Genomic DNA, 11,930 nt, shown 5'->3' with positions numbered 1-11,930 from the left:
CAAATAGAATATTCTGATAACAAACTAAAATATGCACTGATCTTACAATGTGATATATTTGCACTTGGTCATTAGGAAAACTATAGAAAAAGGCTTTACACAATGACTTTTTCTTTTTGAAAAAAAGGCACTGCCAAAGGAGCTCAAATTAATGTCTTCCTATTTTTTTTTTTTTTTGTATTTGAAAAATTATGAAGCAGAGCACCTAAAGGGGAAAGATGCTTTGTCACTTTCCATCAAATAGTCAAATATATTTTAGGGGGATCATTGAATAAAAGAACAGACAAAAAGGACAAAAAGATTAAAAATATATGATGCTTTATTGTCAAAAATAGACAAACTTTAATTTCCTTTAACAGAAATACTAATTTAAGAGTCTCCATAATCCATCATTACCATTTTGTGAGCACAAAAAAGAGCCAAAGACAAGAGGAAGAGGGGCAGCAGTTCTATATCCATGCCAGAGAAGGCTCACCCACAGGGTCAGTGACCTTTAGAACCCCAACTCCTGTTAAAACAAGGCTGACTTACCCTCGCCTGAGCCTAGAGATGGCTTTATGATCTGAACAGCGAAGTGTTAGCTCACTTATGGGATAATAGGATCAACTGGCTTTTGAGTTACACCAGGATGAAGCCATCTGTCCCTACCACCCTCAGGTATGTAAAGTAGCACGAAGAGCTTAGGCAGAAGATCTGAATATGCTTTTTCAGGACCTACAGGAAGGATGTGAAGGCCTTGCAGAAATGAGCACTGTAGTGTGGAGGCTGCATTCTCATTAGCATAAAAGAAGGATCATGATCTAGATCAGTGGTAGTCAACCTGGTCCCTACCACCCACTAGTGGGCGTTCCAGCTTTCATGGTGGGCGGTAGCAGAGCAACCAAAGTATAAATAAAAAGATAGAGTTAACTATAGTAAGTTGTTTTATAAAGATTTATTCTGCCAAACTTAGCGAAAATCCGACATAAAGTACTTGGTAAGTAATTATTATTATATGCTTTAACTGGCTGTAACTCTGCTTTATAAATTTTATAAAGTAAAGTTACTTTCCTACTTTATAAATCACTATTACTGTGGAACCGGAAGGCGGTTAGAAAATTTTACTAAGAGACACAAAAGTGAGCGGTTGGTATAAGAAGGTTGACTGCCCCTGATCTAGATAGTGGGAACAAGAGAAAAAGGCTTTTGTTGTTCCCTAGGAACAGGTATCCAAGACCAAAAAAAGCTGGGTGTGTGAACTGGTTACTTAGGTCCAGTTTTCATTCTCTAGACCAGGGGTCTCAAACTCGTGGCCATGCGGCCTGTGAGTTTGAGACCCCTGCTCTAGACTATTGAAATAGACCCATTTTAAGAATGAAGAGTAGTAGTCTGTAGCTATAGCTTTGAAGATTTGAGTAAAGGAGGGATACTTAAATTCTCAAGAGGCTAGGGATGAGACAACACTGACTAATGAAAGGGTTTACCTGAGATTAAGGGTATGCAACATTGAGAAGAAGCTATATTAGCAACTGAATAAGACACAGGATCTGAGAACTCATGTCCTATCCTCATATGCATTCACATAATGGAAGAGTAAGCAAATACATGCAAAGTAACGTTTCAACATTTTCCATTTTTTCCGGTTTAAAGATATCATTCAATAGTTACAAACTAGAAAAACTGAGCTTACACTGTACCATAGTCATTTAAAACAATACTGTGGTTATTCAAATGGTAGCTCAAGCTTCTCACATTAAAACAGAAGAGTGCCGAGGATGCCAGGAAACAGTGAAGTAGTTCTGTTCTCCCAATGATGTTTCTTATATTCACCCTGGCATATGGTTACGTTTTAATTATGTTCACCCACTTAATTCTATCCTCCTGTATAAAAACCCTTCAAGTTAGAGTAGAGGCAGGAAGTTGGTGGTGTGGGCTTCTGGAAGTTTTGATGGACTAAGCATCACTCAGTAAGATTCTGTGATTGATAGGGTCACTCTGAAAACTTACAGAATAAAAAGCCATATGAAAAACAAACTAAGCAAGGTTGGTTTAATAGTGTATTAATTAGCAAGACTACATGGAAAACTTTAGGATATCAAATACAAAACTAACGTGGACTGCTTCTTTTTTCCTTCCTTATTCCATTCCATTCCATTTTGTAAAAAACAAACAAAACAAAACCACAATATAGTGAAGACACTGAGAGTCACTGCTCAAAAGCCACAAAATAAGCTCTTGAGTTGGGGTTGTTTTGACTATACAACATAGAGAAGATGAACTTGATTTGGGGTTTCTTGTTGAAAGAGGACAGGGCAAACTACAATGACCATACCCTGAGTAGCTACAGAGTTTTATTACCCAATCATAAAAAGGACTTTTTTAAATGTTTTCCTTTTAGCACTCTTCAATGACTGTTGTTCCAATCAAGGAGTAAAGCTTTTTCTTAACAAGTCGAAATCCTGAGCTCAGGATCAGAGTTCTTCTGAGGCTGGAGGAGAACCGACCTCGGCTAAAGAAAAAGTCCCTGAAGCTGGTCCACGAGCAGTTCTCCTGCTTAAACACGAGCGTAAGCTCAAAAGTGGGCACCACACTAGAGTCACATACAATCCTGTCCAGCTTTATACATACATTTTCAACTTCTATGTTCACGTGCATGACACAACCTCGCAGGCCGCAGGGCTCTGTGGAGGAGAGGCGAAGGACATCCTGGGCAATTCTCTGGGTCAGTTTTTCAGGGACAAGGACCTTTGAGCAACCGAGTTTGGTTTGCTTTGACTTGGACAGACAGTTCTCCAGCATTTTAACCAAACTCTGGCAAGTTGTCTCCTCAAATACCACCTCATTGAGGTTGGGTTCAGGAACAACATAATCCCAGTAGTCAAAATCTGTAGAAAACAGAAGTTTGAAATGAAAAGAAATCCAGGAGCAGGAAAAACACACTAAAATAGCAATAGTGATTATGTCTATCCACAATGTCTACCTGTTTCTAATATTTCTTTGGGAATTAGCTGATCTCACTTTGCTATTAACTAGTGGGGTAACAGAGCAAGTGATCTCTCATTTATGAAATAAAGGTTTTGATAAGGATATAACCATTTTTCTTTAAATTTATGCATATAGACACATATAATCTTAAAGACAGTGCATCAAAAATCTCTTCTATTTTTTGCTCCTGCACTTGCTTATAAAGACTTTCTATTTGTTTTACAGAGAACATGGATTACTTTGAAATAAACATTGATACCTAATTATTATTATTATTTTTACTCAGGAACTGTTTTCTTCTAACTCTAAGAATATATGAGTTTATTGCTGTGAAATCCGAATTTTTGCTATTGTTTCTCAAGTGATGAATTTAAGACAAATCTGAGAAGCTATATTAAATATCTTTGAAATTTGTTTCTTTCTTTAAAAGCTTTTACTGGAATGGCCTGTAAATTCCGATTTTAGCTTTAACCTCTTTGATTAAAAATTGCTCAAAGAAGACCTTTGAGGTCCATGAGAGTATTTATAACTGGCTGGGTAGTTTTCCATGGCCAAGCAAAACAAAATAGTCCCAGTAAAACAAAATTAGATTTGCGCAAAGGAAAAGAGATAGGTCTGCATTTGGTCACCTACCTTCCAAATTAATCCTACCACTTGGCAAGATGCCACACACACATACACACACACTCAACTAAGCAGGGTGCAGGCAGAAATCCTGCTGGCTCCCTCCCTAAGCGTACTGCACCCTCACTGGCTGCTGTGGTTTCCTTTCCCCACATCATGTATCCACTTAGATCATTGTTCTTTTTAAAAACTAAATAAAACAAATGCATACCAAATTACAAGGTTTCACTTGTTGAGGACAGAATTTTAGAGGTGGACTATAAAATTAGATCGTCAACTGTTTTGCCTTCTAAATGAGGGAGCCCCCCCTCCCAAATCTTCAGCAATTTGTCTGTGCCCACACAGATCCTCAGTGACAGAGCAATGTTATTAACTTAGACATGGCTGTTTAAAACGGTAAATGACAGTCTGTCCAGCATCACTGCAGTCTTAAATTTTCCTTCTGGCATTGAAAAGAGAATAATGGCTTTATTCACAAATAGAATACTATACAGCAATAAAAAGGAAGACACAGTGATATGAGCAATACCATGGATTGATCTCAAATTAAGCAGCAGGAAAGAAACCAGCTACAAAAGAGTACACATTATATGACTCCATTTAGATGAACTCTAGAGGCAAAAGCAAACGGGGAGAGAACGGGGAATTGATGGCAAACAGGTACAGGGGAATTCTGGAGGAGGGAGTCATGGAAGTGATTACAAGGGTGGTTATATTTATTAAAACACACATAACTGTACACTTAAAATTCACCAAAACTTCACAATGATAAGAAACCTACTTAACTTTTCACCTCCAGGTACGCACTAGCAGCAGACTAGACCTATGCAGCCGTCAGTATTTTATTTTTTGCTACTTTTGTTTCTCACTTTCATGGACAGAAGATGCCAGAAAATTTGTTGAGGAGTTTCCTCAAATGGCTTTTGTGGCACCTCCATCGAGGAAAGGGGCGACTCCGCACACACACCAATCCGATCCGATCTATGGAGGGGCTGCAACCTTTGGTGGGGAGAGAGGCGGGCAGCTGGGAAACTCACCATTCAGCTGGCTCCCCGGGTAAAAGCCATGGTCCAGCAACTCTGAAATGCTGCCCGGGTTCTTACTGCTCAAACTGCCAGTTGCAACCATGGTCAACGGCTCCGTTTCCCTCGCGTGGCAGAACGGCCTGGGACGCTGGAAAAAGTAGGCAACAAGGACAGATTTGCAAGAGCAGGCAGACATGAAGAGGCTCCTAAAATGCCCCGCATAACCAGCGCGAACTAGCTGAGCACTCATTTCCCAACGGGAAGCAGCCGGCCCCTGCAACTCAAGTTTGCAGTCTCGCGAGCGGAGATGCCTACTCCTGCCACAACCTGAAACTCATTCAAAGTTAGCAAAACTCGGAGCAGACTGGTCGCGCGGAGCTCACTCACCGTGGCCCGGGCAGCGGAGGCCGCCGCCTACGCTCACCCCGCACCCAGGCCACCGCCTCCCTCACCTGCCGGGAGGTCGCTGCGTCCGCCGCGCGCGCAGGCAACGCCGCGGAGTAAAAGGAGCAGGAGCTGTCCTCTGCAGCCTCCTCCCTCGGGGACTCTGTACCGGGCAGACCCCAGCAGCGATCCGCTCTCCTCTCGGTCCCAACACACCTAGCACCCACCCCACTGAATGCACCGCCTCTGGGGCAGCGAGCAGTTTATAGGCCCAGGCCGCTCACCCGGCCGGCCTGCCCCGCCCACCTGCGCCCCCGCCCCCGCCCTGCGCCCCGCCCCTCCACTGGTCCGGTTGCATTTCAACCCTGGTTCTTCCAGCTGCCCTAGGCGAGCGGCTGGGAGTTAAGGACAATCTTAGAGCACTGTTGATACATGCTATTTCCAGGGTGGGCCAAGGGTCAGTGTGACCGCAATCCCCGGGGCACGACTCGCCCAAAACTGACCACTCTTCTCTGCCACCGACCTGGATTCTTTGGTGCGACCTCTTCGGCAGCGCGCGCGCGCGCGCGCTCTCTCTCTCACTCTGCTGGCGCCCTTGCTGAGACTGTCCCGGGCAGCGGGAAGTTTTCTGTCCTTTGTCTATTACTATTACCCTAGGTTTTCCTGTGTCATACCGAACACTTTGCTTAACTCTGTTTCCACGCTCAAGGAGCATTACTTAAACACTTAGTTCTGGCCTCTAACCAAGTCAACTCTACCCCTGCGTCCCTGGGTTTCTCTGTCCTTCTCTCCTGAACGCAGTCAGATCTAGCTTTTCTTTCCGGCATCGAAAACTAGCATTTTAGCAAGGGTCTTCACGCACTGCACTCCCGAGCTCAGGCAAACTTAGCGCTGTTTCATCTATGACTAATGTGTTCTTTCCGCGAGAAGGGTGAGCCTGGTACTCTTCTAATTAGACCTGGCTCCGGAACGCCGGGAGGTAGAATGAAAGGGAGTTTGCCAAGAAACTAAACAAAACCATTAGTGGGATCTTAGCTGCCTTCTCCACCCGCCTGATCGCTGGGAGCAATTGTCATTCCCGGAGGCAAAGCTCCTGGCGAGCCCTGTCAGGGGGAGGAACTTGGGCTCCGGTGGTTTTGAAGGGGCTCTGGGCAGTGAAGATCCAGTTTTATACACCGTAAAGGATTATCCTGTGAGGCCTGGTGCGCAGTCCTGAACCTGAGCGCAGAGAGAGCCAGAAGAGCCAAAGAAAGAGTCAACGATCCATAGACAAATAGCCAAACAGGTTTTCGTACAAAACTTCTAAGCCACCCTTTCCCTCGCGTTGGTGTTCCAGTAGGAAATGATCTGTGCAGAGTGACCATTCCCAGTGACGGTGGTGGGTCTGGGGAAGGAAAGAGTGGGATGCCCAGAGGGAAAGAGTGCTTCAACATAGAGGAGGTTCTAGTGTTGCTCCGAGTCCTCTAGGATTACTTTGTCACTGGTACAGGGATCTGTAGGTTAGGACTTTGAAAGGCGCTTTCGGCTGTCCAGGCTAAAAACTCAGTGAGAAAAACAACAACAGAAGGGGTAAGGAGGATGTGATAAACAGATCAGTGAGAGGACATTCAGAAGCAGAGCAGCAGAAATTAAAGCCAGCTTGACAGTCCATTTTTAACTCAACGCAGGCAGCTGTGCTGCCTGAAGGTCAGGAGGGCCAAGGAGGGAGATGCTGATAGGCTGGCTTTTGAAAGCAGATTTCCACTTCTATTTCAATAATAGAAAAGTAGAAAACAAACAAGCCCATTTAAGCGGATTAAAAAGCAGTTTTAGTGGCCAGTGTGTTGGGAACCAATGGATATGTGCCCCTGGTCAAATTTCAGATGCTGGCTGCCTGGCAGTTGGAAGGGAGGTGGGTGGGCACTGGCAGAGCCTCCTCTCCTCAGCTGGGTTGGTGGGTGGGGGGAGGGACACTTAACGAGACTGCCTCTTACCTGCCTCTAAAGAGAGTTATTAGGATTAACAATTTAGGATTGAGTGGTCTGAACGTGCACAATGAAATAAAGAAATTGCCCATTTCAATTTCCTTAGGGTATTTAGGCATAACTCATAAAGTAAGTACTCCCCAACGGGCTAGAAAGATTATTAGACCTTTACAAAGGAGCAGTTACTCTCAGCTCACTTAACCGAAAATTTGCAAAGCCCTTTGGGATTTTACTGCAAGAAATAATTTACCTATGTTACAAAAGACGTCAAATATCTCTTTTTTTTTTTCCTTTTTGGCTGAATGAGCCTTGCTCTCCAGATTACAGGGCATAAGAAATGACTGATATTCAACACGTATCTGAAATAATTAGTGGAAATTGTCCTCCTTTATCTACTTAAAGGGGTAAAAAAATCTATTCTATGTACCTTTGTGCTGTTATATAAAGAGAGCTGATTTTTAAAAAAGGAAGGATAGAACAGAATTAGGGAAAATTAGGTGCCATAATAGTGTTGTCATGCAATGACACACTTAGCTTATTAGATTTTTTTTTAATAATGTGGAGCAGATACAGATAGTTATTTGTAACTGAAAGTTTATCACATTGGTGTATTTCAGGTATTTAACAGGTGCAACGATGAAGCACATTTTACTATTTTATTACATCCTCTATTGTTAGTGCCTAAAAAATAGTTTAGAGGATGCTTATTTGGAAATAATAGTTCTATATGGAGAGAAAATCTAATTGATTAAATAATTTGATTGTCTTTCATACATCAATATATTATAGCAAACTATCAAAATCATAAGCATGCTTGCTTTTTACTTACTATGATTTACTCATCCACTTTCTTACAAAAAAGAAATAGCAATAACAAATGGCAATACTATATTTATTTGATGTTTAGGGAAATAAAGTAAGTTTTGAGCCCCCCTCATGTATAAATATAGTGCTCATAATATCATTGCTTACATTAAGTGTAAAATTAAGAATACCAAGGATATTTCAAAATGTAAAAAATATGAGGCTTTGATGTATTATTATTGGAAATACTGATGTCTTGTGTATTTGTGATTGGAATTGTTGAGCATTTATTACATGTTTCACCAGCTAATTTTCTCTCTTTACTCAGTATGAACCATTATTCCTGAGGTCTTATTAATACATTTACATTCAGTGAATTGCTTATTTCATTTTATAAACTGTGACACCAAAGAAAAAATGACTGTTTTTTAATCTGTACAGTATATTCAGGGAGGATTCACAGAACATGGAAATTGATCTGTACAGTATTTAAGGTCCCTTCCCAAGCTCATGAAGTTGTTGTGAGGATTAAGAGGTTATAATCAATGCCAAATATTATCTTTTTATTAATAAATAAATCTAAACTCCTTAAATGTACATGGTCTCTGGCTTTGCTTGATTGTACTAAATTTGTAAATCTACTGCCTTGTAAAGCCTTAGAAGAGGGTCTGGTACAGAGCAAGTGTTTAATGAGTGATATTGATATTGCAATTACTATTGTTCTGAAATTATAGTTCTCTTGTTCAGTGCAGCTAGCACTAAAGGGGCTAAGTGGGGTTGGGGAAGTATTATTAAAGTAGAATAAACTTTACAGTCTTTCCCATTTGCAGAAAATCTGGAAAATATTTGCCAATGATTGGGAAAGCCTTTTTTATTATAACACATGCATCACTGTATGGGAGAGCAGGAAGGAGAACTCCTAATGTAAGAAAACAATGTAGCTAAGGTTATTTTGATGCAAAATAGAGTTATATATATTAACTTTCCTTTATTAATCTAAGAAGTGTTTTTTTCTTGATAATATGAAATTTACAGATATTTGAAATCGTTGTCTAGTGAACTACCTGGTTGTTTCAAGGTATGTATGACCTTCTGTTAATATGCTGGATGAGATGGCTATTTAGTCATTATTTTTATCTTTGAGGATGTTCCAATCAATAAAATTTCCATTTAATAATTAAATATGCAACATGTGTCATTCTATAGAATGATAAAGGATTTTTCATTAAGGTAACATAGAAACTTAGTACTAAACAAAAACAAGCCCAATATAAGATAATGTGTAATTGTCGCTGCTAAAAGCTGAGAGAATCTTCCAGTTGCAGGAGGCATTGCCTCTCTAAATTCATGCAGAGAAATGGTTACCATAGTGACTTATCTCTTAAAATAGTTGTATGATTTTTTTTCTTCAAGAACAATGCTATGGATTGTCTTCCTATAAAGCAAGCTGATATGTTTAAAGGCACACAGTCTGCTTTCTCTTGATTTTACAAAGATTTATATTTCAGATGCCCACATAAGAGAATGTCAGCCAAGAACATGGAGTTGGTCTTTGACATTTTTCTAGGGATATATCTTAAAATCTTTGCAAATCCAAAATTTGAGAATACCACCATAACATACCATTTCTCTGGAGCTCTTATGTGCACAAAATTAAGAAGAGAAAAATAAAGCTATATGTTCATGTAGGTTCTGTTCCTTCATTGGTCTCCTTGCCTATACCAGCCAAGTGTCTTTTTCAGGTGAACAAGCTTTGCAAACTTTGCATAGCTTTTGTTATTCACATTTGTGTCCCAGAAAAATTGCACATTGCTTTATAATATAAACTCATGGGGTTGCACGAGAATAGAATTAAATCCAAGAATGTCAGTATGAACTAGACAAAGGATTCTACAAAGTAGTCATTACAATGGGTCCAATCCCCACTCTGCAGATATAAAGCATATTAAGATTAAAAAATCTGACAGAGTGACGGATAGGTGATTTCTTTCTCCTCCTCCTCCTCCTTCCCCCTTCCTCTTCTTCTTTTCTTCTCCCCTCCCCCTCCCCTTCCCCTCTCCTTTCTTCCTCCTCCTCCTGTTCTTCTTCTTCTTCCCTCCTCCTCCTCCTCCTCCTCCTCCTCCTCCTCCTCCTTCTTCTTCTTCTTCTCCTCCTCCTCCCCCTCCTCCTCCTCCTTCTTCTTCTTCTCCTCCTCCTCCCCCTCCTCCTCCTCCTCCTCCTCCTCCTCCTCCTCCTCCTCCTCTTCTTCTTCTTCTTCTTCTTCTTCTTCTTCTTCTTCTTCTTCTTCTTCTCCTTTTTTTTCTTCTCCTTCTTCCTGGTATAGCATTTACATTTATGGATTATGGACCCTGACTGCCTAGGTGCATATCCCACTAGCTGTACAAATTTTGATAAGGTATTTAACATGTACACTTTTCCCTTTCTACCTTTAAAATGCAAATTATAATAATATCACAAAGGGCTGTTCTGCAGATTAAGTGAGTTAATACACAATGTTTGAAAAATATTAAACATGATTATAATTATGAATTTTGTTCTGATTTTGGGTGAAAAAACCACCAATACCCTGGAGACATTTTTATGAAAAGATAGCTAGGGGAGTGTTTACATGCATTTCAGGGTACATATAAAATATATTTTGTACATATTCATTCATTGGTTGATCAATATTCGGTAAGTACTAACTAAATATTAATTATCCATTAGAATTCCAGAGAAATACAAGTGTTCCTGTCTCCAGGGAGATTATACTTTAGAAAGGAATGTAGAGAAATAAATAGAGTACAATTGTGTGATAAGTTAGGGGCAGCACAATAATATAAGCACTAATTTATTTTGAAGGACGGTTTATAGCCTTGCTACTCAGTTTGTTTCCTGGACCAGTGGCATGAACATCACCTAGGAGCTTGTAAGAAATGCAGAAACTTCACCCTCAACACAACTGAAATAGAATCTTCTTTCTAAAAAAGATCCCTAAATGGTTCATGTCGCATGCAGTTAAAATGTGAGAAGCACAAACTTTTAAAGAGAATAAACAAAACAGTACTACCATCTAGCATTTGTAAAACTTTTTTGTGCCAATTAATAAAAAACATTTATTGAGTTCCTACCATATGCAGAGCATGGCCTTGATGAAAAGTGGGTTCCCAGCCTTGCCTTCGTGTTGGTGGATTCTCCATACCCTCAGTCAGACTCACTGGCTTTAATGTATCGCATCAGTCTTGTATGGTTCATAGCCCTTGGGCTTGGCTCATAAAACCATGTGCAGCTATGTGAAAACAGTTCTGTCTTTTGAGATGACTGTATTATGTAAAAATAAAATCCTGTTTAATAAACTTGAAACACCACCAAACTGTAAGTTGTTTTCAACCTTGATGAAATAGAAGCCAATTATATAACGTTAGAAATGGGCTTACATTGTAAAATGTATTTAAAATGTTGGTCGGTGGAAGGTTGTATTTGGAAACAACAAATATGGCAGGAAGGGCATAATGTAGAAAGACATATATCTTGTTAGTTCCCAATTTACTGGAGAGAGTTTGCACTAGCTATGCAAGTGTTCATCTCTTCTGCTATAATTATGTCATACTTTAAAACATTGGCATCACTTTTTGAAATATTGTGGTGGTAATTAAGAACTATTTTTTGAGATGATATGTATGGTAGTAGAGGTGCTAAATCACAGATTGCTAAAGCAGTTTTTCAGGACATGTCAGTGTAGCTGTTTAGCACACTGGATTGCATTCAGTTGTGACATTGTTAATGCATCATATCCAAACTGAGTAATAAGTAGTACTTAACAAACTAATTTATAGCTATACATAATTCCCTTTTCAGTAAGGTTAGATGTCCATGTGCTAAACATAAAAACGATGCTCACATCTGTACATGTAGCAGAGCAGCACACCCTAATGATTTGACTTCCGGTTCCAACTCAACCAGGCCACAAGTAGGCACTGTGAAATTAACTTAAATCCTTTGGATCTTAACTTCTTCATCTTTAATATGGTAGATCCAAAGGAATAATGTATGTTGAGTTTCTGGCAACATAACCCCTGCATGTTAAGATCACAGGTGGCCATCATAAATACACATGGCTTATGTCAGTTTGTTTGTATGAATGTACATTCTCTTGCAGTAAATAATGTATCAAGTACTCTGTTGG

General features: G+C 40.1%; 1 protein-coding gene across 1 annotated transcript; it reads right to left on the bottom strand.

Moving 5' to 3' along the window:
• Positions 1–301: 301 nt before the first annotated feature.
• On the bottom strand, positions 302–5,233 carry DDIT4L (DNA damage inducible transcript 4 like). The gene is made up of 3 exons (XM_066281252.1): positions 5,066–5,233; positions 4,626–4,761; positions 302–2,864 (listed from the first exon to the last, which is right to left on the bottom strand). Exons 2-3 carry the CDS (start codon positions 4,714–4,716, stop codon positions 2,374–2,376), a joined length of 582 nt encoding a protein of 193 aa, XP_066137349.1. The 5' UTR covers positions 4,717–4,761; positions 5,066–5,233; the 3' UTR covers positions 302–2,373.
• Positions 5,234–11,930: the final 6,697 nt, after the last annotated feature.

Source organism: Saccopteryx bilineata, chromosome 5, assembly GCF_036850765.1.
Source record: "Saccopteryx bilineata isolate mSacBil1 chromosome 5, mSacBil1_pri_phased_curated, whole genome shotgun sequence".
NCBI classification, from domain to species: domain Eukaryota; kingdom Metazoa; phylum Chordata; class Mammalia; order Chiroptera; family Emballonuridae; genus Saccopteryx; species Saccopteryx bilineata.
Note: the sequence above shows the minus strand (reverse complement) of the source record. Positions and strands in the feature narration are given on the sequence as shown.